Genomic DNA, 25627 nt, shown 5'->3' on the forward strand with positions numbered 1-25627 from the left:
AAGTTTGGAGCTGCGAGCTGCCAGCCCTGGCCCATCATGTAGGTGCAGCGCAGCCTTGCCCTCGCCGTGCAAGCAAAGGGGGGGGAGGCCGCCCCCCCCGCCCCCGAAGCTGCTCCTGCAAAGCGTGCAATTGCACGGCTTTCCTCTCTTCCCCCCCCCCCCCCCCCCCCTTTCCCAGCTGCAAGGAGAGCTGCTGCTGCTGCTGCTGGTGCTGCTGGTGGTGCTGCTGCAGCAGGCGGGCGGGAGGAGTTTCCCCCCCCCTCGTTGCACGAAGATTTTTTTTATTTTATTTTATTTATTTTATTATTTTTTTTTTGGGCGCTTGCAGTCCGCATCTTTGTTGCAAAACTAGCTCCAGAGGAGAGGCAAGGCAAAGTCTTTTGTGCTTCCCCTCCCCCCCAGCAAAGCAAAGGGGAAAATGTCTCAGGCGAGAGGTAAGGCTCCTGCTTCCGTTTCGTTGCAAAACGTGCAAGAAGGCGTGCATGCATTTCGCAGTGCATGCATGCATTTTGTCGGGATGCAATTGCATTTTGAAGTTTGAGGCTTTTCAGTGGCTCTCAGTTGCATTTCCTGTTTAGCGTGTGCCTTTTTGCAGCCACACACGCACTCACACACACAGTTCCTGTAAGGCAGGGCTCGCAGTTCAGCTGTGCATTGACGTTATTTGAATTCTTCTGCGGGGATTGCTGAGCCCTTTTTTTTTTTTTTTTTTTTTTTTTCTTGCCTTTTGCACAGTCAGGACAGATAAAGGGTGTTGAAGAGCAGCTGCGTTTGCTGCTGGATGTGTGCATGCAAAAGGGGCACGGTGCATGAGAATTAGAGCTAATTGCAAGTGCAAAATTAAATGAAACTTTTACAGAAGTCCGTGGACGAGATGAAAGGTGAAACTTGAGTGGAGTTACCAGGAATTAAATATATACCTATGTTTCCATGGGAAAGTATTGTTCTTGTGCCAGGGCTGAGATCATTTTCCAGCGATCTCCCCCCCCCCCCTCGCACCCTCCCCGGTAATATTTTGTAACTTTTGGTCGGAGGCAGCGGTGTGCTTTGCAGCACCGGATCGCTGAGAGCGTGCAGGGGGGGCTTTATTTGGCATTTTGGAGCATGGGGCTCGGTGCTTGGGATGCAGCGGGAGGGGCCGGGCTGGGTAGGGGACAGCAGTGATTTTTTTGCCAGCAGCGTGGGAAAGGCTGGAGCTTGCTTTTAAACTCGGTGGTTGTTCCGGACTCGCTCTGCCTTGTGTCCTGCAAGGGCTTGCGTGTCGGGGAAAGGGGGGGGTGGGAGCTGGGGAGTTGAATATTGCAAAAACTGCTGTGGGAATGCAACAGTCCCTGCAGGAGCAGGCGGAGATGGTTCAGGAGTTGCTGCTCTGGCCATTCATTGTGAAAATAGATGCACATATGTCAGCGCCCGGCCACACAGATGCAGCTTTCTGAGCTCCTCTGAACGCGTGGATTTGCTCTTGCAGCTGCCTGCTCCTGCATCTTGTGGCCGTCACGCAGAGTGGGGAGCAGGGGGCGAGGGAATGCATGCCCTGGGGGGTGACAGCAGCCCCCAGCCTGGGACTGGGGCTGGCTTTTGGCTTGTTTTGTGTTGTTTTCCTGAGACGTCTGCAAAGTTGGTGGCCATCCACTGCCAGCCTCGCTGGGAGGACATAGGAAGGAGGTGCTTTCGCAGCTCTTGCCACACAGTTTTCCTTTGTAAGAAAAATGTAAAGTTGTTGTATAATTTATTCCTAATTTGGGTTTGCTGCAGTCATCTTTTCCAGCCAAGCAGGGAATTGTAAAAGTTTCCAATGGAAAGAGCCAAGGAAGTTTGATAATGCAAAATTTGAACGCAATGATACCCGGAGCTCGCTGCTGATTGCAGGAGGGTCCCTGCAGGACCCATGGGGACAGGAGCTGCGTGGGGAGCAGCTGCTTGCTTTGGGGCCCTGCAAAGCCTGGGGTGGGAGAGCATGGCCACAAGGAGCCAGGGGTGGGCAGGGACTCGTGGGGTGTCCCCGCAGCCCACCCCTGGGGCACCACACAGCCCCCACGCACGCCGGCGCTGGCCTTGTCCGTCCTCAGTACCAGGAAAATGGGCAAACGCGAGTAGCCAACCCACAGAACACGATCCCAATGAATGGCATCATTCTTGAATCCGTTTTCCGTCCATCTCCTGCCCTGCAACGCGAGCGCCGGGGCCGGAATTCCTGGCGCAGATAAACTCACCGCGCTCAGCTGTCCGGGCTCAGGTCCTGCTGGGGAAGGGGCTGCAGGCTCAGGGGCTCGCACCCGAGGTATCGCTCCCCGGGATGAATTAAATGAGCCACAATCTGCATTTCGGGATCAGCTTTCACGTGTTGCAGGGGAGGTTGCTCGTCAGCTTTCTAAAATACTGCGCAGGGCTCCAGCCAGCTGCCGAGCTGCGGAGCCCTCTCCCTGCCTTTGAACTGGTTCCAAAGTTGTTCTGAGAATTTGGCAGAGATTAATTTTTTAGTGCTGCCTGTCAGGGGGGGACGGTAATCGAGAGGGCTGCTCTCTGATGAGAGGGCTTCTTCCCTGCAAAGAGCCTCGCCAGGCTGAGCACAGCCCCTCTCTGCAGCCCCTACCTGTGCCACACAGAGAGCGGCTTCTTGCACGGCCACGGCGCTGCTGGAGGAGACAAAACTCTGCCTGGAGCGTGGAAACTGCACTTCCCTTCGGCCCTGGCTGCAGCAGAAAGCAGAAGATGCTTTCAGCATCGTGCTTGCAATATTCAGTGGTGCCACCTGCGCTCGGATGGACTTCAAGGCTTCGTAGTTGACAAAGTATGGATCAAATCCACAGCATGCGACCGGGTGCAAGCTCTCATGTTTTGACGCCTGCTCTTTTCCACTTCCATTCCTCTCTTCAGCTACAAAATAGTGGTTTTAGTTGGATGGAGTAGCCCATGGAAAACAAGACTTCTCCGAGCACCGAGGGTCCCTCAGCCCACTCCTGAGCATGGGGCTGGGCCGTGGCGGTGGCTCGGGGGCTGGATCCTCGCCCAAACGTGGAGCATTTGGCTGTCATGACTAATAGGATATTATTTTGGAAGAAAAAAAAAAAGCGGAAGTCCATATTAATTACAAGCTAGACACAGTTTGAGGCTATAAATCTGAACTCTGGTGACAGCAGATACGTTCGGGAGCCTTCCAAATTCATCGTAACGGGGGAATTACCCACCTGCGGAGCCCACATCAGAGGAGCAACCTGCAAATATGCAAACTTCTCCGCCAAAGTAAGAGAAAAGAAGGGGAAACAGTTGCCATTAGAGCAGTAATTCATAAATGGCTCATGGAAGTGAGGTACGTGCAGCTACCGGGTATTGCCGCACATTGATCTCTTTCCTAATTCTCACAATTTGTTGCTTCGAAGACAATTTTTGTGTGCTGTGGCTGCAAAGGGATCCTGCCCTCCTGAGAACCATGTCCCACGTGATGCTGGCTGAGCGTGTACCCTATGGACTTTGACCAAAGGCCCTGCACCTCTGCAGAATAACACATTTCGTGCAAAATGCTCTTTTTTTTGTTTGTTTGTTTTTTTCCAGCTAGAAATTGCCGTGGAACAAAACGCAAATCTGCAATGGTAGCTCTTGTAAAAAAAACAATCGCTGTCCCGGGCAGGTGGCAGGTTTTTGCTAGTGTCAAATTAACCTGTGAGCACTGCGAGGCTGCTGGAGGTTGTGCAACGTGCCTCGTCAGCACCACCTCAGCGCCTCTCCATGACCGCGCTGAGCGGCGCTTGGCAAGGGCAGGCTCCGCCGCGACATGGCCAGGGAGGTGCCAGCCTAGCAAGGCTTGGCCTAGTAGCAAATGCAACCCAGTTCGGTGCAAATTGCATGCTTTTTTATCTTTATTTTGTTAAAAGAGACCATGCTGAGTCGCTCTCTCACCCTGTTGCATGTCCTGTCTGCTTCGGTGGTGGGGTCTGCCCGTGTTTGGCGCTGCAGATGCACACAGAGGAGTTTAAAAGTCTCGTGCAATGCAGTGCTGGAGGAATTGAGTAGCATGGGGTGAAAGCAAAGCAGATGGCCTGGGTGGAAAGTACTAGGCTGGAAATGTCAGACAAAACCAAATTGCTGCATGGTGCAGCTGAGTGAGGGGGGACCGAGGCACCCAGCTGAGCACCTCCAGTCACTCTCTTGCTCCGTGCACTGCGCAGGGAAGGATTTGCTTGCAGTGCTGCTGGAGGTGCTGGCAACCCTCTGCTGCAGGCAGCAGTGCTGGGGTGCCGAAACCAAGTGTATTTTGGGGTGCCCTGTCCCGTGTCCTGGCACCGAAGTGGCACGAGAGCTGGCAACGTGGCCAGGGCAGCAGCTCCCCGGAGCTGAGCATGCTGCTCAGCAGGGCTAGGAAAATATATAAACATTTAAAAGCTCAAGCTATAGAAGTAATTATAGCCATAAAAGTGATAAGTTGCAGAGGAAAAGGAGTAAAGACGTGCTTTCTCCTCCCAGCTGAAAAAAGTTTGGGTTTCTCACTGCCACACGAAGTGGTGCTCGTTTGTTTCGTTTAGTCGCCAAAAAAAAAAAAAAAGGATCTTCCTCTGGGGTGAATTCCCTCCCGTGACACATACGCAAGCTGCTAAGGTGAAGCAAATGATACTCAATTAAAACCACAGGCGTAATTTAGAGGGCTGAGACACTTCATTCTTCCAGGAGCATTGGCATTAATGGAGCACAATTACCTTGCAAGTCACAAGGCAGACTTGTCAGTTGTGTGCTGTGGTTGCAAATACATAAGATGACTACAGAGTTGTTTTTGTTTGCTTGTTTAGCTTTTTTTTTTTTTTTTTTTTTTTTTTTAAACGTGCATTTGGGGTCAGTTCTCTGTTTTCTCTTGCTGAAAAGAACTGTAACATCATCTGTAGAAGGCTCTTGGAGAGGGATCACATCTAAAGTGAGCTTAAAGGTGGAAAATGAGGAATAACACAGAGGTAAATAGCACAGGAGCAGGAGCACGCCTGCAGACCTCTGTGGGTGCGCTTGGAGGACAGGACCTGTTACTCCAAAGGCTGGGCACAGTGCTCCCAAACCCTTTCCAAGGTGACCTGCTGTCACCCCATGAGCCTGCAGCCCAGTGCTCGTCCTGCTGCTGCCTGCTCCGTGTCCCTGCTCCCAGCCTGGGGAGCTGCAGGGGACACGGCAGCACCGGTGGGTGCAATGGGGTCACGGTGTGACTGTGTGGGGTCACTGGTGGCAGGAGAAAGCCCAAGACTGCTCTTTTCATTTTAGCCATAGCCAGAGCTACAATAATCACAGTTTTATTATCCGTAGAGTTGCATAGCTCCCTTCCTTAGGGCCTGCCTGGGACTAGTGTAGGAAATTACCATTATCAGCTGGAGCAATGCTAGCACCAAAGCAGGTCGAGGACCCGGAGCTGCACCACGCCGGGTATTAGGGTCTGTGGTGGCAGTGTGGTGAAGGGCGTTCTCTATGATTTCCAGACCTGCTCATTTTGCAAAAAGTTTTTATTATTATTATTATTATTATTATTATTTGTTTTTTTTCTTTTGTCTTCCAAGTCCATGTTATTTTGCATGTTGACAAGTACAAATGGAAAAGCGTCCTCGCACAGTAACCCTGGCTCAGTAAAAAGCAATTTGGAGGGGGGAAGCCCGACACTCTTGTTTGCAGGGCTTTTTTTTTTTTTTTTTTTTCTTTCTGCCTCAAAGCCAAAATTAAAGCTATCCTTCCCTTCGAGCAGGAAATCCCAAACACTTGGTTGACGTCTCAGAGAGTTCATCCCATCATTAAAGTCTCTGGGGTGCTAAAGCACTTCTGAGTCATCTTGACTTTGGAGATGTTGCAAACAGATGCTCAACATCCTTCGTCGAAGCTCCAGGCAGCCGCTCGCACATCTCCGTCTGCTGGTGCTGGCAAAGCCTTGGCTCAGCACTGCTGGGGATCTGCACCCTGTAGCCACACACAAAGGCTGAGCACGGTGAGAGCAGCATCTGACCACATCGGGAGGGCAGCTCGGGGTGGGAGCTGCTCGGGCTGCTCTTGCTCCCCATTAATCATCCCAGGAGCTTTGGCCATTGCTTATTAGGCTGCTGCAAAAAGCCGAGTGCAGCGAAGCCCAAGGAGCATTGTGCAAGCAGCCGGAGGGAGCAGCCTCTATGGCTGAGGCAGTTTCATATTTGTAAGAAAGATTTCAGAGAGAAAGCATTTATTTTTTTCCCCCGTTCAAGCAGGAAAACTCTGCTGAGCAGAGCTGATCCAGTTTCTTGCTGTTGCTGTTTTGTTAGCCTACTTAGCTTGCAATTTTATAATCACGGCTAGATTTTCCTAGCCTGCACCGAGCAGATCAAAAATCATTAGCAGAATTGAAGCCCAAAAAACATCCACTTTTACTGCGCTCTGATGAAACCAGTGGAAAAAAACAGTAAAAGTTGCAGATGAGATGCCAAAGATAAGGCAGCAATAGAAAATGAGTACAGGAGTCAACACTTGACTGTGTCTGCAGCGAGAGGCTTTTTATGAAGGCTGAATAAGCAAAGGCTCCGGAGCTGCTTTTGAAGGAGAATCTTTTTCTAAACAAAAATATGTAATTGCACTCAATAAAACAACGCTCGCCGGTGCCAAATGGCCTCAGAGCATCGTGTGCCGGCTCTGCCGCGGACGTCTCAAGCAACATGTTTTTGTGCTTATTTTCCTCCTGCGGTGGGGTCCGGGCCTGATGCTTCTCACTCACACAATTTCGCTGGGGTTGTTTGACACTCGAGCAGCAAGTTGCTTTGTGGACATCACAGCTTCGCGCCGCGTTATCCTTCCTCTTATGGACGTTTCTTGCTTCTCTGGTAGTTCAAGGTCAGATGGAGAATGACTCAAAAAAAAAAAAAAAATCATTATTTTGGAGCTGTTGGAGCGACAAAAAGTCCCCGTCCGGCACGGACAGCCCTGCTCAGAGCAAAGAGGGTGAGAAGGGTTCAATCAGCGTTGATAGCTGCCTCTCCCCGGCCTTGATTCCTCACAGGCTCCCAGCAGATCCCATCCCATTTCTTTCCAAGGAACATGGGAGCCCTACAAGCAGCCCTGCGTGCCCACGCAGGTATCTGCGTGCAGGAGAAGCCTTCCCTGCAGAAGGGTGCCCGGGCTGAGAAGGTCCCGCTGGCAGTGGCTCCAGGCAGGATCCGTGCAGCACCTAGCGCTGCCCTTGGCACCGGCCCCTTGCTCCCCAGGCACTTTTCCAGTGCCCGCAACTGGAAGCCATTTCGAGGCACGCTTTCCAGCTTTGATTTCAACACAGCCCTTTCTTTCTAGTGCTGCTTTAATTGCCTACAATTAGGGGTCCCCGGCGCTGCAGAAACACCGGGAATTAAAGCCAAGTTCGGCTTCGCGAGGACTGGAATTGATTTCTCCTCTCAGGCAGCTGATGCCGTGGCCTCTTGTAAAGGAGATGACAGGCTGTGATCCTAGCACTCCTGCACGCTACTGCCCGCGGGTTAATTAAAGCAGATGCACGACGTTTATTGTGGCTTTATTCGAGGAGCCGAACACCTGTAGGACCCGAGAGCAGCCGTTCCCCTTCTTCCAGTTGGGTGCACTGTGAAGGAAAAAGCAGGGACTTGACGTGCTGTCATCAGGATGCCAAAATCCCTCTGGGCAAAACTATGTCTTGAGTCAATTTGTTTGAGCACGGGGCCCCAGCACTTGGCAGAAATGACTCTGAAGGAGCATGGGGCTTTGGGCAGCCCTGATGGGTCCGTAGAGGTGCGATGGGGGCACCAAGCTCCTGCACAAGCAGGATCTGAGCTGGATTTCCAAACCCCATGAGGATTTTGGAGCTGGAAGCAGGACAGAGACACCGTGACAGCTCTCATCACAAGCTGGGCCACCACTAAAATTTTAGGGATGGACACAGACCTCACCTGCAGCCCCTCCTGCAGGTTTGCCTCTGCTCAGCGCCGTGCTGGTGGTTAATGCAGAAGCTCGCTCCCAGGAGAACCTCGGTACTTAACCGTACTAATTAAATGTTTTCAGAAACCACAAGATTGACCTTCACTGCGTGCCCACAGATTTTTCTCTTATTTAACAAGCACGGGGTTGACAGAGTAACCTATTAAAGGAGAAGAAAGGCAGTGCTCTAGATACTGTTGTTTTCCAACCCCTTCTGAAGGTTTTTTTTGCTTTTTCAGCTCCGGGTTGGAAGCCATAATCCCCTAATAACCTACCAGGAGCAACCAGGCTGGAGATGACGGGTGCTTAGCTCAGAGCACAAAGCCTGATAAAGCAGTTAGCACACCTAAACCCGAAGTTTCCTCACGTACCTGTGCAAGAAGCCCCAGCAGCCATTATCTGTAGGGGCACTTCAGTAACCAGAGCGCTCCTCTGTGTGCCGTGGAGCTGTCCTCTGGGAGATACCCTCTAGAAAAACAATAAAAAATAAAGGCAATTAACAGGCTGACTTCCTTACCTTTCCCAAGGACGCCAGTAATTTGCTCAATGCTAATAAAACCTGGAACATCTCGACGGAGGACTTGAGCTCCTGCCAAGGAATCGGTTTTTACAAATTAACTCAACGAGCAGCTCGGGGCCGTGCCCGGCACGGGGGGACGTCGCGCAACAGCCCCTGGCACCAGCATCTGAGCTGCAGGAACAGCCCAAAATAACCCCCTGGCAGCTGGGGAGGGCGACACAGATGCAGCGTTCAAAGATTATTGCTAGTAAATTGCTCGCTGAAGATAAGAGCACCCAAATTCACAGCGGGTCCCTCCTCGGCAGCCAGCAGGACCTGCGGGATGTGGTGGTGTGGGTACCTGGGCAGGCGCTTCCACCCAGCCCGGCTTCAGCTTCATTCATGCCATCAGGCAGCTTCCTTTAGAGCTAACCATGTGATTTATTTATTTATTTATTTTTTTCCCCCTCAAAAACATTTGGTACTTCCCCCGCAATGAAATCAGAAGCTTTCTGTCAGATAAGAGGCTGGAACAGCTTCCTGCAGTCGGCGAGCATTCCTCCTCTCACTCTTCCTGTGCGTCCCTCAGAACAATGCCAGCTCTCCCAGCACCAGCGAGCGTTCCCTTCGCCTCCCAGCACGGCATTTTGGGCCCATCCTGTGCAAGCATCTCCCCAGGCAGCGCCTCCTTCTGCTTTCAGGAGGCCTCGCTGTAGCTCAACGCAGGCAGCGGTCTGGGAGGTTGGATGGGAGACGGGTCTGGAGATTTATTTTTTTCCACCTTACAGTAGAAGCTGATTTATTTTATTTTATTTTTTTTTCATATTCTGATATTGAAACTCCTCATGCATGTGTTAAACTTGGATCGGAAGAGCTTTTTTTTTTTTTTTTTTTCAGGAGTCACTGGGACTGGGTGTGCTTGCAGTTAAGCGTGAGGATTTACAAGGCTGGGGGTGTATTCTGTCCTGCTGCCAAGCAGGGTGGACATCAGGGATCTGCCTGGATGATTTACACCGCCTTCCTCTCCCTTGGTTCCTTTTTTCCCCTTTCTGCTTGTCTGTTCTTGCAACTTAGAAAGCGGTATCGGATTCGGGAGCGTTTCTGTATATAAGTGAAACTGCAGCCTGGAACCTCGCACAGGGACTTGTGTAGAGGCTTTGACAGAAGGGCTTATAAAGGGAGGTTTGTACTTACAGCTCCTGATTTAGAAGGCTGGGTGGAGAGATGCAGCCTAACAGGGTTTGATCCACGTGGACGTATGTGGGTAGAGAAAAATCTGCCCGGTTGTGTCAGGGACACTTGACTGGAAAAAGAAAAAAAAAAAGGGCAAGAAGTGCCATCTTCTGCCACGGTGCCGTGCCATCAGGAGGGCCGTAATGCTTTCCGGACTGAAATAAGAGCTGCAGAAAGGCTTTTGTTCTTTGCTTTACTTTATTAGGTGAGGTGTGAGCATGTGTGCGCTCTCAGCAGGTGGCTGGAGGATGAGCTGCAAGTCCGTGCCCTCTGACGTCTGGCACAAACCCCTCCGAGGCTCCCAGCTCCCCTGGGTGCCCAGGAGCTGCTCCGAGTCCTGCACACCTCCACCTGCACGGCTCGGAGCTTCCTGAGCTTCTTGCACACTCAGACACATCACTGAAGGATGGCAGGGTCAAGATGTTGTGGTTTGGGTTGCACGGAGCTGCTCCGGTGCTGGCAGCGCCCAAAGGTGCTGCAGGGTTTGCCCGTGGTCACCCCTCGCTCCTCGTGGGTGCCCACGTGTTTGCAGGCAGTCGGAGGAAGCTCTGGGTGCCTGGAGGCATTGCCAGCAGAGGGAGCATGAGGGAGGTCCTGCCAGCTGCGCTGTCCAGAGCTGTCGAGTATCACCCTCGATTATTTTGGTACAGAAATAAGCAAACGTGCTCATAAATGAGAAAAAAAAATATAGCAAAAGAGGGGTGTCTAATGGGGAAGCACGAAGGCAGATTGGTGGCAATCCTGACTGCGTCGACAAGGACATTTCTCTGAACATTCACAAAATCTCCCACCACTAAGGGTAGCTCGGGGAGGGGAGGCTGTGGGGTCTTTTGGTGCTTGCTCCTGCTCAGCATCCACGCAGCATGAACAAGGATGTGCTCACGCTAAGCACGTGCTAACATTTAAGCACCATTGCGGTGTGGGAACCATCACAGCAGGAGCCACACACCAAAACTGAGCTTTTAAATCCCCAGCACAGCTGAAATCAGTGGGTACAAACCTTCACCTTCATCTCCTTCATCTTCATCTTCCAGAGCAGCCCGTGTGTCCCTGTTTTCTTCGGGGAGCAGCTGCCCCCGATGAGCACACCTCAAAAAGCCCTCACAGGACCCGCTGGGAGAGAAACCCAGCTACACCAAGTGTGTTTAAAAAGCCTGAAAACTAAAACTGGAACTGGAGTGAGACCTTCAGCAAAGTGGTGTTCATGGGCTGGTGGGGAGCGGACCCGTGCCGGACTTTAGGAAATTGTTTTCTGGGGTTTGTACAGAGCAATGGGAAAGTTTTGTTCCTCTGCTGAGTTTTCCAGGGTTAGGAAGAGTAGAGGTGTCAGTGGCTGGGCTGGGGGTGGTGGTTTAATGCATCCTGCTCCCACCCTGGCCACGAGGACATCTGCTTTTATGCTGCGTGTAAGAGGCTTGCTGCTAAACGATGGGGCTGCGCGCGGTCACCCCTGGTGGGGTTTTGGGGTGAAACCTCAGTCATTTAGGGGAAATGTGTGAGTGCAGCCAAGGGTTACAGGCATGGGTGAGGTCACCCAGCACCCGTATGTGATTGCATGCCGTGATGCATTTTTGGGAAGCACTTGTTTCCCAAGACACAGTGGGAGGCGTCTGTCCGCGTGTCCGCGTGTCCCCAGCGTGCGCTGCAGCCCGTGCCCCCTGCTCCGCCGGCAGGTGCTCCTCGGCAGGGAGAAAAGAGAAGCGAAGGTAGCAGCCCCGAAAGCAGCCGTGTCCTCCAGACCCTCCTGCACAAAAGGCCTTTTGTTCCGCGGGTGGATTCCAAGAGCTTTTCTCCCCTTTTGAGTCCAGCAAACTCCCACTGGAAGCAGGCGGCCGAGGTTTTGAAAACAAAGCAGCGACTAAACCAAAAGTCCCTCGGCAAAATCCCCGCGAGGACTGGAGGCTCTTGACGAACAGCCTCCCCGGCCAGCAGTTCCTGTGGATTTCCTAACGGGAGATAAGCACGCGGACTCTGCGATGGGAAGGCAGCAAAGCCAGTGGCCCTTGGCAGGGGGACGATACCGGTGTGATTTATGGCGTAGCGGTGACTTGAGGGAGCGACTCCCTCTGCTGCTCAGCTCCCTGGAGCTCCACGCTGTGATTTCTCATGATAACCGGGTGAGAGGAGAGGCCCCGAGGCTCCCAGGCGGGCTCCCGATGGCCTCTGCTGCTCCCCAGGCTCTCCATCACCACCACATCCTTCCCAGGTCAACAAGGGAGGATGCAGTGGGGACGCGGGAAGCAAAATCCTCTTGGCCATCACTCGGGCACTAATGAGGTTTCTCCAAGCCGTTACCACTTGTACAGCAGGATTGTGGGGTTTGAGGCCATTTGGGGCAGGAGCAGGTTGGTGGCAGAGGATTTCTGCTGCGCGTGGGCTGCATGCGGAGCCGGAGCACTGCATCAGCACCAAAGCAAATCAAATCGATGGATGGAAAAATAGTTAGGCAAAGAAAGATGAAAAGGAAGAAGAGGGTTTGGCCCCTTTGGCATTTCCATCAGACTGCTGGAGATGGGGCGTGTGCAGGCACCAAGTCAAATCTTGCATTTTGGGTTTTTACGCAGCGTTTTTCTGCAGGTGCCTCCCCAGCCCTTGCAGATGGGCTCAGTCTGGTGCTCGGGGACACCAGGGGGAACGGGCCTGCTGCCCGTGCCCCTGCTGCCCTATGCCACGTGGGCAGCCTCCTCCGCCGGCTGCCAGCCTCCTGGTCCCGGGGGTGACTCAGAGCCCCGAGCACCAGGCGTGTTTTTGCCTCCGTTCGTTATTGCAGCACAGCCGAGCGCCAGGCGGGGAGGCACACGCACACAAACAAGGCTTGTGCAACCTGCCCACGGCCATGGACGGGGTCATTGGGGACACGAGCGGAGCGTGCACATCCCTGTGCCGGGTCCCTGCCGCCCACCACCTCCTCCTCTTTTTCCGTGGAGGCTCAGGAGGCTGCCGGAGGGCATCGCTGGAGCACCTCGTGCTTCCTCCTTGCATCCCCCTGGGCCATCCCTGCTCTGAGGAGAGCTGGGCAGGGGCAGGGCTTGTGCTGGGGGCAGCTCGGGGCAGTCGGGGTGGGATTGCCCACCAGGAGATGTCCCCAGCTCCTGCTCCCGGTGGGTCTCTCTCCTGCTTGGTGACGTTGCCACCGCCTGCACAGAGGTTGCAAGGAGCCATGCCCTTTCCCCCAGGCCACCGAAGTTCATGCAGCTGGATGCACACGTGGGATGGGTTCAGCCAAAGTGTTGTAACCGCTTTTATTTATTTATTTATATATATTAAAGCCTCTTGTGCCCTACTCTGAAAGCCGTAGGCAAGCAAACCCCTCCTATCTCCCATCTCCTGCTTGCATTAGCACCTAAAGCATGATGAATTTCGGTCTGGTTTTGCATCGCATCTGTTTTCTAAAGAAAAGCAGGACGTCAGGGGAGGACTCTGCCTTGCCTCGTCATGCCTGCAGGTCCCAGCCCAGCCCTGGCAGCAGCTCAGCAGGAAGATCGGGGTGGCCCCGCGCTGCGCCCGGCGCTGCCTGCAGTTCCCTCGCTGCGGCTGGTACAGCTGGCAGAGCTGTCTGTTGTCACCGCCCGATTTCCTCTGAATTGTCAGCCTCAGAAAAGAGCACGTGGCTGCTCTCTGACGGTCTGCGAGCGTGACAGCGGGTGCTGCAGGTCTCCTTTCCTCCCACGGGGGTATTCCTGCAAGCAGGCGCTGCAGCGAGGTGCAAGGAAAACATCGAGGCAGAGACAGGTTGGGAAGGGAACTCCAAGGTGCCAGCAATGGAGAGTCCAGGATGGTGCTGAAGCCCATAAAACAGCTCAGCGAGGTTGCAGCACCCGCTGTGGGGCAGGAAAGATCATCCTAAAGCATCGCAGCCTCTCCCCGTGTGGCCTGGTCCCGATCAAAGTGTCTCTTCTCCGCCGCGCTCAGGTCTGAACTCCTCTAAAATGCAGAGGAGCTCTTACCAGAGGGACCAACAGCCTCTCGTAACCAAAATATGCTGGCAGATAAGGAGAAATCGCATCCCTCTGGCTTCTTCATCGGCCTGGATAAACGCTGCAGACTGCAGCCCGTTTGCAGGCTGCGTGAAGAGAAAAATGGGCAGAGCGGGGGAGATCAGCCCAAGTCAGGAAATTGCCCTCAAAATTGAATTACCGAAACGCAGAGCTTATTGAAAGGCAGGGAAATGGGCTCTGATATTGGCACAGTTGGGTGATGTGTCTGCATGTTTCTGCGCTGTGGGACAAGCAGATTTACCCTGCTGGAGCCCTCGTTGCCAGCCGTGCTGCTGCGCCTTCTGCCAGCGCTTCGCTCGCCGCAAACCGTCCCCTGCTGGACGCAGGCTCAAAGGGCTGACCTGGTGGTGAATGCACCTCGCAGCAGAACCAAAGATCTTTGTCTGTGTAGCTCGGCAGAGCTGACATTTGTCAGTCGCCACAAATTGGGCACGCAGCCCCTTTGCAGCGGGGACGGGCCCTGAGCCGCAGCTAACACTGGCGCGAGCAGGGCACGGCTTTGCGCAACCTCCGCTGCCCGGTTCAGGCGGTGCACCTCCTTGCGACAGCCCTGCTATTTTGGTTTGGGGCCTCTCCTGCGCTGGGTTCATTGCAGGTTGCCGGGCTGAGTCACGGGAGCGAGCGGAGCCTTGCGACAAGGCGGCCCCGAGGCTGGGCGCAGCAGGATGGGATGGGACGGGACGGGGTGGCTGCTGTGCTCTGGTCCCAGCGGTGCTGCACGGTGCTAACGGTGTCCCTGCACAGGGTTGGGGGGACTGCTGTGCCCACCCCATGGCATGGTGTGCCCCTCTGGGCTTTGGGATCCTCAGGAATTAACCCAGGAGGTGACTGCAGCATCCTCTGCTCGCTTCCAGGTTTCCAGGTGTTGCTTTTCCCAGTGGGGACTCAGGGTGCAGGGCTCTCTGTCTCCGTATTTTTACTGCTCAGGCTGACTTTGGGAAGAGGAAATTAACCACCTCTGGGCTGCCGTTCTGAGGTTATCTCCTTGCCAAGGGGAATTTGGGTGATGGGCTGGCTGTGGCTGGGTCTGTGGGGTGTCTGTAGGAGCCGGACACCCTGCACGGTCAGAGCCAGAAAGGAGAGGCAGAGGAAGAGAGCAACGGAAAAGGACTCGAGCACTCCCTTCAGCCCGCTGGCATTTCCAGTGTTGCTATATTAGATAAGACGAATTGATTGATTGATTTTTTTTTTTGGAAAAAAGCACAAGAGGAAAAGCAGAAGGTTGGGAGGTCAGAGGAAGCTGGGGCTATCCCGTGGTATCTCTGTGCCATGTTTTGGGCATATCCTGGTGCCGGATCTTTCTGTATCCATGACAGTCGTAAAAGCACCCTTGCTTTTCCTGCTTCCTGTCCCAAAATACAGTTTGTGTGGAAAAAAAATAAAAAAATAAAAATAAGAATGCTTCAGGAGTGGGGCTGGCAGTGGTGATGATGTGTCCAGACCTGGATGTGCCGAGGGCCCCCGAAGGAGCTGGGAGCTCCAAGGCACCAAATGCAAGGAAGAGGATGGAGCTGGGATCTGGGATCAGGGATCTGGGATCTGTGAGCCAGGAGCTGCTGTAGCCCTATGAGCTTGGCCCCTTCCCCCAGCAGCCCCGTGCTGAGTTGTTAAGGAAACAGATCCCAAGTTTGCCGTTTCCAAGGCGTTACTGCAAGCGGCCACGAGGGAAGATGCAGATGGGAGAGGTGCAGGAGCCGTCCCTGCTGGGCACAGAGCAGCACCACGCTCCCCATCGTGCTGTCTGGCTGCCTCCGGCTCATCCAGGTGCTGATGGAGCCATGGAGGAGCAGCCAGTGGCACTTGGCCGAGCCTATTTATTGCCAGGGCTAAGGAGAGAGCAGCTGAATTATATTTTGAGGAGGCAAAGAAAGCGCAGCATCCACTTCAGCCCTTCCCTTGGCTTTTGATTGAAACTTTAACAGCCTTTAAGAGCCTCTTGCATGCTAAATTCCTTTTTTGTGGCTCAATGAGGGGTTGGAAAACAGCTTTTCCAGCCCATTTCCATGTCACCGGTGCTTATGTGATCACCTAGCTTTTGTTTTTCTCCAGAAACCGGGGCTTGGCTAAAGCTGTGCATCTACAGATGGGGGGTGGGAGCCCCTCACCCTGCCCGTGTCTCCCTGCTCCAGGCATCTCACCATGGCTTTGTGCTACTGGGTGCTCCTTTTTGGCTTGATTGGCTTTCAAAAACTTTCAGGAACATCAGACCCCAAATCCTTGAGAAAGCTGGGAATAGTAATGAGCCACTTTTATCTCTCAGAAAAGGGGCAGAAAGAGGCATTTCCCTCCTGTGAAATTTTACCAGCGGACTGCGTGCTAACGAGAGTTATTTGAAAGAAAGTGTTGCTACACGGCTATTAAACAAGGCTTTAATAATAAATTGTGGTGAAGACAGAACTGGTTAATACCCTTTCGCGGAAATAGGAGCTTTTTGTGGCAAGGAACCATTTACTTTGGATTATATCATAAAAAGTTTTTGACTGCAATGAGAAGTCTGGAGACTGGGGAATGGGATTTGCCTTCAGAAAAGAAGGTTTATTTTCTGTTACGGTGTATGTGGACAGCAAATTCCTCTGTCTTCCCTTTCTTTATTATTTTCTGCTGTTTCTTACCCTTCTATTGTGAAACTTTGAGGTCTCACTTTCCGATATTGCTATTTAACATTGCTCTAATTGGAAGGGGCCAGCGACAGTAATTCTGCGCGCTCAGGCAGCGGCGGTGGGAAGAGGTTAACAGGCCCACTGGAAGCCGTATTTTCTTCCCCTCCCTCAGGAACTGGGTTTAAGACCTTCACAGGGAAGTATTTAATGTGTTTTCATTAAGTTTTTCTTTTTCCTGCTGCAGGTATGCTTTCGGACTTCGCTCCCACAGGCATGGGGTGGGTGCTGGGGCAGGGGGGCTCATGCTGTGCTCCCCTTGGACAACACCAAGGGCTCCCAAAAGGGGTGAGGGCAGCATTTAGCAATTGCTGTGCTAAAGAAGGTGGATGTAAGTTTGTGCTTAGCATTGCAGAGAGCCCCGGATGTTTTTCCGAATCAGAACTCAGGGCTGGGAGATCTCTATGCCCTGCTCAAAGCCACTCTATTTTTTTTTTTTCACATTTATTCCTAAAACCTGGCTTTTGAGTCAAGTGTTTGTGAAAGTCTCTGCGTGGAAAATTGCAGGGAAGAGTTTTCAAATGAGCTTTAGCATGCAGGCTCTGAGACCAGCCAGCCACCTGGGGCTGCTTACGCGGGACACGACTCCTGATTTCTGGGTGCTGCAGCTGAATTTTCTGGGCTGCAGCTGAATGGCTGGCGTCCCCACGGGCTTTGGTGCTTCAGCCTTCCTCTGAGTCAGGGACTTCCTCAGTCACCTGCTTCTACCAGATCTGCAGTCTCCAAGAGCTCAGTTTCTCTCAGACACGGCTGAGGTCAGCCTGTGGGTTTACACTTACCACCAGGGACGCAGACAGTCGGATAAATACATGTGCGGTGATTTTCTTCAGGAAACAAAGCTAAAAATAATAATGATTCACGAAAACGCTCTGAAAAACACCATCCTTCTAGTGGATGGAGCAGGTAACAACCAATTCTGTGTGCTGTTCAGCTGCCTCCACGTTTTGAGCTCCTGCACGGATGACTTTCTGCAGACTGCAGTTCCGCACGGCGTCGTCTTTCGAAAGCGACGTCTGCTGTGGTGAAGTGGAGGCTGTTATTTTGACAGCGAGATGCTTGCTTGGCAGCTGTTGTTGCAGAGTACTGATCTTGGAACTAACATTTTTCATTTTTTTTTTTTTTTTAAAAAGAGCCCTGCCTCTGGGGACAAACTACCCCAAGCACCTGGACGCTGCCCCTGGCACGGCTGCTGGAGCCGTGTGGCCGCAGATGCGCTGGGTACCCGGTGCTGTCCCCCTTCCCTGGGTCCCTTGCTGTGACTTTCCCACGTATTGTTTGTTTGGGAGCAGGTCTTGCCTAGGCCACACTGCTTGCTTGCACCCTCCCCGATGTGCATGCTCAAAGGGATCGGGGTTAGTTTAAATAGGATTTTTTAATTTTCTTTTGCAAACCCGCATGCAAGGAGCAGCTTGGGCACCGGGTGTTTTATTGCCATCCCCACTGCTCGCCCGCCATGGTCCCTCCCTGTCTTTGCAGGACATTTTATTTAATGGGGCTTGTGTCTTGGAGCAACTGCAGAGCCTCAGCTGAGATCCCCCATGCAGCTGGGAGCTGAGCAAGAGCTTCATGCTCTTCATGCTCAGGATGGCTACTGCTTTGTGGCCAGGATGGCTGATGCTTCATGCTCAAATGCTCAGGATGGCTAATGCTTCATGCTCAGGATGGCTGATGCTACCTGGCTGTGTGGGCAGGATGGCTGATGCTGCCCACGAGGCACTTGCAGCCCCCGGCCTCAGGAGGCTCGGAGGGAGGAGCAGTTTGCATCCATCAAAACAAAAGGAGCCGAGCCCCTTTGATCTGGTGGAGAGGCCTGAAAACATGTGCTTGCAGCCTGACATTCATTACACAAGCAGCAGAGGGGTAGCAGTGCAGAGGTGACCCATCACACCCTGGCATGGGGAGCGGGTCCTCAGGAGGTGCGGGTGCTGTGGGCGCATCTCCCCCGTGGTGATTCCCACTCACGTCCTTCCCCGTGCTCTCCCGAGCCATGTGCGCTTTGTGCTGCCTCTGTTGCTTTCTTCTGTCTTGAAAAGAAAATCCCAACGAACGTTAAACTGCGTCTGTGTCTTGGCAGCTCGAATATGCGAGCAGATTGTGCTTCAAAAAAATGGCAAAGTTTCAAAATATTGTATTCTGTGAAGAAGAGACAAGGAAAATAAACTCCCCAAAGTGCAGATTTTATTTCACCAGGAGGCGGAAGGCTCTTAATATTTATTTGGGTTTGGTGTTTTGCTACCTAGTTCTTTTGCTGACACCACTTGTGAACCATGGGAAGATTAAATGCCTCATAATCTATTCTGGTTCATGTTCAAGGCAGGGTCACTTCCAGTTGGTTCCTTTACACCCTCCCAGAGCTCTTGGGTTCCTGAGGTACAGGTACAGCACCCGGGACTGTGCAAGCAAATCCACAAAGGAAAAAAATAGAATGGAAAAAAAAAAAAAAAGAGAGTAAATATCTGCTTGTTTCCCTTTTATTTTGGTGGTTGCGTGCGTATTGTTGCAGCTGTGTGGCTGGACGGATGCTCGATGTGCAGAAGTAGCAGTGTGCCAAGGGATGGCTGGTGAGGGTTAGTAGGAAAAGTTCAGCTCTAGAGTTAAAGAGGCAGGTCCTGCCTCCGTGGGCAGTTCAGCAAATTTCTGTCTTCATTCCCATGTGCAAAAGAAGGATGAAAATGCAGATTTTTGCATGCCTGTGATTGCCTTGTTTGCCTAAACTGCGAGAGGATGCAGACAGGTTTTTGGAGGCAGAGAGGCCGCGGGGACGGCAGACTTAGAGGCTGCCAGGGAAACAGGGGGTTGTTTGCTCGTGCTGCAGGACCTGTGTTTTGGAGATGCTTTTTTTAGCTAAAAGATGACAACATCGAGAACACCGCTACCGATTTAGCATCCTGTTGGATACGAAATGCACTTGAGGCGGTTTGGGCAAGAAGTGGTACAGGAGGGGCTGCTTCTCAGCTGGGCCTTCTGGAGACCTCTGTGTGCAACTACGAAAAGCAGTAAAAGGGTCAAAGAACAGCTCCCCTAGCTGCAGAAATTACTGCACTTGTTTTTACAATTATTTGTACTTCCGTACAAACCGGCTTCTACCTCTTGGAAAATCTGAGAGCTGTTCCTCATGCTTCTGAGTGGCCCCACTTCTTTTATTTTGCCTCTTCTGTGTTAGACTGGAAGCTCTTTGGAGCAGAGAACTGGCTTTTTTGTTTTGTTTTGTTTTGTTTTTTTTTTTTTTTGCTTTGTAAGTTTGCAGCTCTGCAAATTTCTAATGACAATAGCGAGCGTGCACAGTGGTTTCCAGTAAATGCTTTTCCCACGAGGTGTCATCAGCTGGGTTGCAGCAGCCTGTCCCATCCCCTGGAATTGCTCTTTGCCAAACGGAGCGAGCACGATCTTGTCTTTTGGAGCAAATGTTAAAAAAAAAAAAAAAGGGGAAAAAAAAAAAAAAGGTTGGCAATCTGAGTTGACTAATTGCTTCAAAAAGGTCATTTTCAGTTCTGGGTGCTTGCGCTTTGATCTAGCAGCCCTCCGGCATTGGGATGCGCAGACATCCATCGACCTGGGTTTGTGTCAAGGGGAAAAACAAACCCAAACATGTATAGGTGAAGTTTGAAGGAGAGTGCTGGGAATAAAGAGTAGAGCTCCGGCTTAAAAGAAAGACAGTAATTGATATAAATTGTTAGGCTGAAAATGTTTAAAGCCTAAATTAGACGCCTGTGCCTTTTTGGGGGGACCAGGGATTTTATTACACGCTCAACCAGCCAGATGTTTACCTTGGGGTTTTGGTGACATGACTTATGTTTCCAGGTTATTTTATCCATGAATCCAAAACCCCGTGCTGAAATGTGGCTGTATATGTTTAGTCATAAAAAGGTTCTTGTATTTCTCTAGTCTGCCTGGCTCTTACGTCTGCCGGCTTGGACCCCCTTTACAGGAGAGCCTGCATTTGAACTGCTTCAGAGCTTGAGCTGCATCCAGCTCAGCAAGGCTTGGCTGGTCAGTGTGAACAGAAACAAATGGCTTTGAAGCCTGCAGACTTCATTCTGCTGTATTTTTTGCTGGGTTTGCACAACTTTAATGGCCAGGAGGTAAAACGTCAGTTTAAAACAAAATCGGAATCTAGTTCGGGACTTTCGGATTCAACCTGAAAAGGATTTTTAATCCCGCCAAGGTTTGCAGTAGTGTAGCTGGAATGGTTAAAATCTGTCCAAGAAACATTTTAAGGGATCCTACATGGGAAGGGCTGATGAAGGAGAAATACCTTTCTTTTTGCATTTTCACATGGCCTTTTCGCATGCTAGGACTCTTGCCTGTTTTCTGTACCAAGTTGGCAGCCAGACCCTGCAGGTCTAAATGAAGCATTACTGAACAAAGGCACTTTATGTTTTGAACTCTGTGCCCTGAGTCTACACCACCAGCCTGGCCTGGCATTTATGTTAAGTAAGGTCAACAAATATAGACAAGCTGCATTTTGCAAATTAAAACCAAAAAAAAAAAAAAAAAAAAAAGGCCTTTCTTTAATTCTGCCCCTTTCTCGTTTCGCAGGCAAGAAGAGAAACCCTGGGCTGAAAATTCCTAAAGAAGCATTTGAGCAACCACAGACAAGCTCCACGTAAGTCGCCAAACACTGAGGGAGAAGAAAAAGAAAACCACGAGCCCCGGCTGCCTTCCAGTGCCTCTGCTGCTGGGGCTGGGCCGGTCACAGCCAGCAGCCAGGGCTTGTCCTTGCAGGGCAGGATAACGGGAACCCTTCATGAGGAGAATGGCAGCATTTGGGCACCATTGGGGAGGATCAGAGTTGACAGCCCTTGTATTTCTTCCCCTGCTGCACCTTAGGGGTCTCTGTCCATCATGCTCTACCCGTGGTCCATGTCTTTGCTGCTTTGTGATGTGCCCAGAAAAAGGAAAAAAAATCAGGGTGGACACCCCGTTTTAACCCACGTGGCCCTCACATGGGAATAATTTCAGGCTGATCACCCCGTTCCAGAAAGAAATTAGCAACCCCCCAGCTGTTCTCCTCCCTCCCTCCTGCCCCCACAGCCCCAGCTCCATCCTGCTGCCCCTGAGTATTTCGGAGCAGCAGTTGTTGGGTTCACACCGTGCTGATGCCCAAATCTCCCTTTCGGGGTTTAATGGGGCAGGTCAGCGACCCCATACCTTGTGTCCAGCAGAAGAACATGGTACGGGCAATGTTTTTTGGTAAAAGCAACCGATTCTGCAGTGCTGGAAATGAGGGGCTCGCTGAGAGCCCCATCCCTGGGCAGCCCCGAGCTGACACCTTCCCTGCCCGGGGAGAAAGGGGGAGGATGTGGTGAGAGGCTGAGCCCTCCCCGTCTTGTCTTAGCTATTTCTGGAAAGGATTAACAGAAACCAGGTTTTGCTTTTGACCTTTATGCCCACTTAGTCCATATTTCATACGGGCTGACAGAGATTTGGTGCTTGTCACCTCGCTTGCCTTGCCCAACACCAAGCTGCTGAAGGAACAGATCTCTGGGTTCCTGCACAGGGGTTTGGATGTGAGAAATGCCAGCTCCAGCAGCTGCCTTCCTGACCCCTTTTTGGGGTGACTTTGTGGCTCTTGGTTGTATTTATTGATCCTGCAAAGCTAGGAGACCATTAGGCTGCAAGGGCTGCCAGCTTGCTGGTGCAAGGGGATGGACAGGGGTCCTTGGGGGTTGTGAATACTTGTTGAGGGAAAAATTGACCTTTCAGGGAACATTTCACATCTCTTCCCTCTTCTCTCCTGCAGGCCACCCAGGGATCTAGATTCCAAAGCCTGCATCTCTATTGGTGAGGAGGTAAGACTGGGAGTGACGATGAGAAGAAGACCTTTGGGGCCAGGTGCCTGTCCTGTGCTGGCTGCTTCTCCACGCAGGCTGCTCTTGGGATCGCTTCCTTCTTAATTGCAGCCAAAAACGGGGAGGTCGACAAACACCAGCTATTTAAAAAGCACGGCACATTTCACGTGAAACGGGGGGTAGATGCTGGATGCATGGAGGCTGAGAAGAGCCAGGCTGGGATTTTGCTTCTCCTGTTTTTTGTGAGCCCTGCGAGCCACCTCCAGCCCTGGGGAGCCAAGTGCTGGCTGCTGGTGGTGCTCCTCCAGCAAGGGTTGTCCCCAGAGCACCAGTGGGCAGCTGGCTGTGACCTGCTGCTTGTCCCCACCCTCTCCAATGTGCCCCCAGGGGCTTGCCCTTTGCTTCCCATCACACCGGGGGCTCCTTCAAGTGTTCCACTTCGGAGAGCCCTGCCCTGCCTGAGGTGCAACTAATCCCCTGGAAATATCCGTTACAAAGTGAGGGGATTACTAGCGTGAGATTTTACTCTCCTTTGCAGTTGCTCTGCTGATTTAAAGCCTTCATCCAAAGTATTTCCCTTCGCTAATACCGAAGGCCTTCTCAAGAGCCTGACTCAGGGTAGATCTTCCTGTCCTGGAAGCAAATCCTTCTGACAGCATGGAAACCGGTCCACCTGATGCTATAAAAACATAGCAGGAGAAAAACAAAACCGAGGGCAGCTATTTTGATAGGAGAAAACGGCACAGCAGCATTCATAAAAAACACTTTAAAGCTGGGTAATAAATTTATTAGGTGCAAAAGATAGACCTCGGTGTCAGCAAGTTAATTTATGAAGTGAAATACTAATGCAGTGGCATTTTATGCTGTCTATCTTTGGATGCTTTTCTTTCATTTGGGATTTTGTATTTTCCCTGGCATGGAGCAGGGGCTGGAAGGTGGAAAGAGTGCGAGATGCCTCTGGAGCAAAATGGTGCAGCACCAAGGCAGAGCCACCGCCTGCTGCTAGAGCAAATCCAAGAAAATCACTTCTCCCCTGCAGTTCCAGGGGCGAGGAAAGTCCAGGTGCTCCAAAACAGCTCCGTGCACGGAGGCAGAGAGCCCGTGTTGGACGGTGCAGAGAGGCACTCTTGTAAAACACAGAGCTTGGTCTTTTTTATGGATGTGGCTATCTCAGAGAGACTGATGTGTCAGGGCTTGAATGTCCCGTGGGCCCATTGCTTACTTGTCTGGCCAAGTTCCTTTAGGATGCGCTCCCCTTTTCCACCTTCCTCCACTCATCCCAATCCCTGGAGAACGCCACTTTCCCCTTCTCCCTTTAAACTTCGCTGCTAATTTTATGGGTTGCCCTGAGAGAGCCGAAGTGCCTCCTTGGAGAGGGTCCCGCAGAACAGTAGCAGCAGTGTCAGAGATGCTTAAATCATGCAAAAAAATGTTCGTGAGGGCTCCTTTAGCAGGCAGCGGAGCCTGGGCGCACAGTAACGCAGTGTATGGCCCCCGTGTGTTGCAGCCCCCCCGGCCGGCACGGGCCAGGCTGCAGGATTTTTCTGCTGTGCAGGCAAAAAAACGGTGTGGGATTATGCGCCGTGAATCAGTTCATTATAAGCCGCTTCTTTCTGGAGGATGATTGACTGATGTGGTTGCGCGTTCAGCAAACAGAATGGCCAGTTTTAGTAGCAAAGGCATGTTTTAAAGATCCAAAAATAATAATAAGCAAAAAATAGAGCTGCTGCACAATATCGCGGCATGAAGGGAGAAGGGGCAGGTTAAAATGCAGGGCTGCAAACAAAGTAATCCTTTGTGTAAGGCCAGGAGAAAGAGATCTCCAGTGCTAGACGAAATAAATCCTTCGTGGCTTAAAAATGGGGTGCACTCAGTATTTGGCCGATCTGCAGGGATGCAGAAATCAGATTTTATGGGCCTAAAGAAAAATTGGTGGTACTTCCATGATTGGGGGAGGAGAAGGATGGAAGGAAACAAACAAAAAAAGAAAGAAAGAAGGGAAACTGAAGGTGATTCTCTGGGGTGAGGCTGCTTGGGTGCTCTCCATCCCAACTCGTGGCGAGGCTGAGGGGTGGCTGGGTGCAGGTGGCTGCAGCACCTTGCTGAGGAGCACCCTCCCTGCACCCATCCTGCTCAGGGTGCTCTCAGGGGGATGAATTCGTGTGCTCAGCGGGGTTGGATGTGGGTTAGATTTGGGGTGTGTTTTACACCTTGCATCTACCTTTTTCCTGATGGGTTCCTCCCTGCAGAACTTTGAGGTGAAAGCTGATGACCTGGAGCCCATCTCCGAGCTGGGACGAGGTGCGTACGGGGTGGTGGAGAAGATGCGGCACATGCCTAGCGGGCAGATCATGGCAGTGAAGGTAGAGTGAGCCTCCCGAGCCGCTTTCTGTGTGTTCGTTGTGTGTGGACGCCCTCTGCGCCCTCGTCCCTGCGCATCTCTAATCTTGCTTGTTCTCACGCATGCCTTTGCTGGGATCCGCTTCTTTCCAAGTGGAATCCTCTTTCTGCACAGGGGCAAGGAATGCTGAAGAGGATTTGGGCCCTGTTGAACAAAGAGAAGGGATTTGTTCAAAAAGTGGGATGCTCAGTGTGTTTCCTGCATCGTGGTGTATACAAGCATATTGTTCTTCTATGTCTGCGACATGCCTGGTTTTTCTAGCATTTTAAGGGTTATATGCCATAATTTTTTAAATATACATATTTTTTTTCTAGCATTGATCTATCCTCCATTCAGGGCTCTGCACAGTAACTGTAATTATAAAGAGGACTGCACTGTAAATTCAATTGCATAAGATCGTTTTCTTCAACTTGGACTTTTTAAATCTCTTTGGAACACAGATTTATTTTTTTTTTCACATTTTGTCTGCTGCAGTGGGGTCTTGATTCACGACAGGTTTGTAGATGCTATTATGAAAAGTTTTCATAACAGCAGCTTTGACTCATAAGCTTGCAGCTTAAGGAAATAGTCATGGGAAAATTTGTACCTTGGGAAAGGCCAATTTTTACAGGGCTGAATTTTAGCTCAAATTTCCTTTCAGAATAAGAAAAAGACAAAAAAAAAAAACAACAAAAAAAAACATGCAGAGCTGGAAGCCAAGAGCAAACTGAAGGGAAATTCTTAGCTCCTCTGTTATGGCTGGACCTTGCTGTGGATGCTGGGATGTGTCTCAGGGCCTCCACGCTCTGCATTTTGTCTTCTTGTTTGCCAAACTGCAAAAGACCTCTCTGAATATGATGTGAAGGGGGTGCAGCAGGCACATTCGGGCTTTTACTTGCATCTGCAGTGCTGAACGGTGTAACTCCATCACTTACTGACCTCGGGTGTCTTTGGCCAAAGAGCCTGGATATGTGCGTGCCCCATCTGGGGTTGTGCTTTGCCTGTTTGTTGGGCTTCCCAGCTGAGGGGCTGCAGGTATGTCACATAAATGACATCTCTTCCTTGGGAGACTGGGAAATGTGCACTTTCCAAAGCCATGAGGTGCACGTGGTGTCAGGCTGCAGGGATGGAGCCTTCTCTCCTGACCAAAGCTGCTGATGTGC

General features: G+C 51.6%; 1 protein-coding gene across 3 annotated transcripts in view; it reads left to right on the forward strand.

Annotated features, from left to right (window-relative positions):
• The window catches only part of MAP2K6 (mitogen-activated protein kinase kinase 6), a 53394-nt gene continuing 27767 nt past the window's right edge, over positions 1 to 25627 (forward strand). Inside the window, exons 1-5 of one of the 3 annotated variants that reach the window (XM_084491753.1) lie at positions 1 to 38; positions 329 to 434; positions 20832 to 20898; positions 22036 to 22084; positions 24334 to 24447. In XM_084491753.1, coding sequence (XP_084347879.1) covers positions 419 to 434; positions 20832 to 20898; positions 22036 to 22084; positions 24334 to 24447 — 246 coding nt within the window. In that variant the 5' untranslated portion in view covers positions 1 to 38; positions 329 to 418. Of the gene's footprint in view, positions 39 to 101; positions 435 to 20831; positions 20899 to 22035; positions 22085 to 24333; positions 24448 to 25627 lie in introns of those variants that run through there. The other 2 variants (XM_084491754.1, XM_084491755.1) reach the window with 2 other exon arrangements.

Source organism: Aythya ferina, assembly GCF_964211825.1.
Source record: "Aythya ferina genome assembly, chromosome: 18".
Lineage (NCBI taxonomy): Eukaryota > Metazoa > Chordata > Aves > Anseriformes > Anatidae > Aythya > Aythya ferina.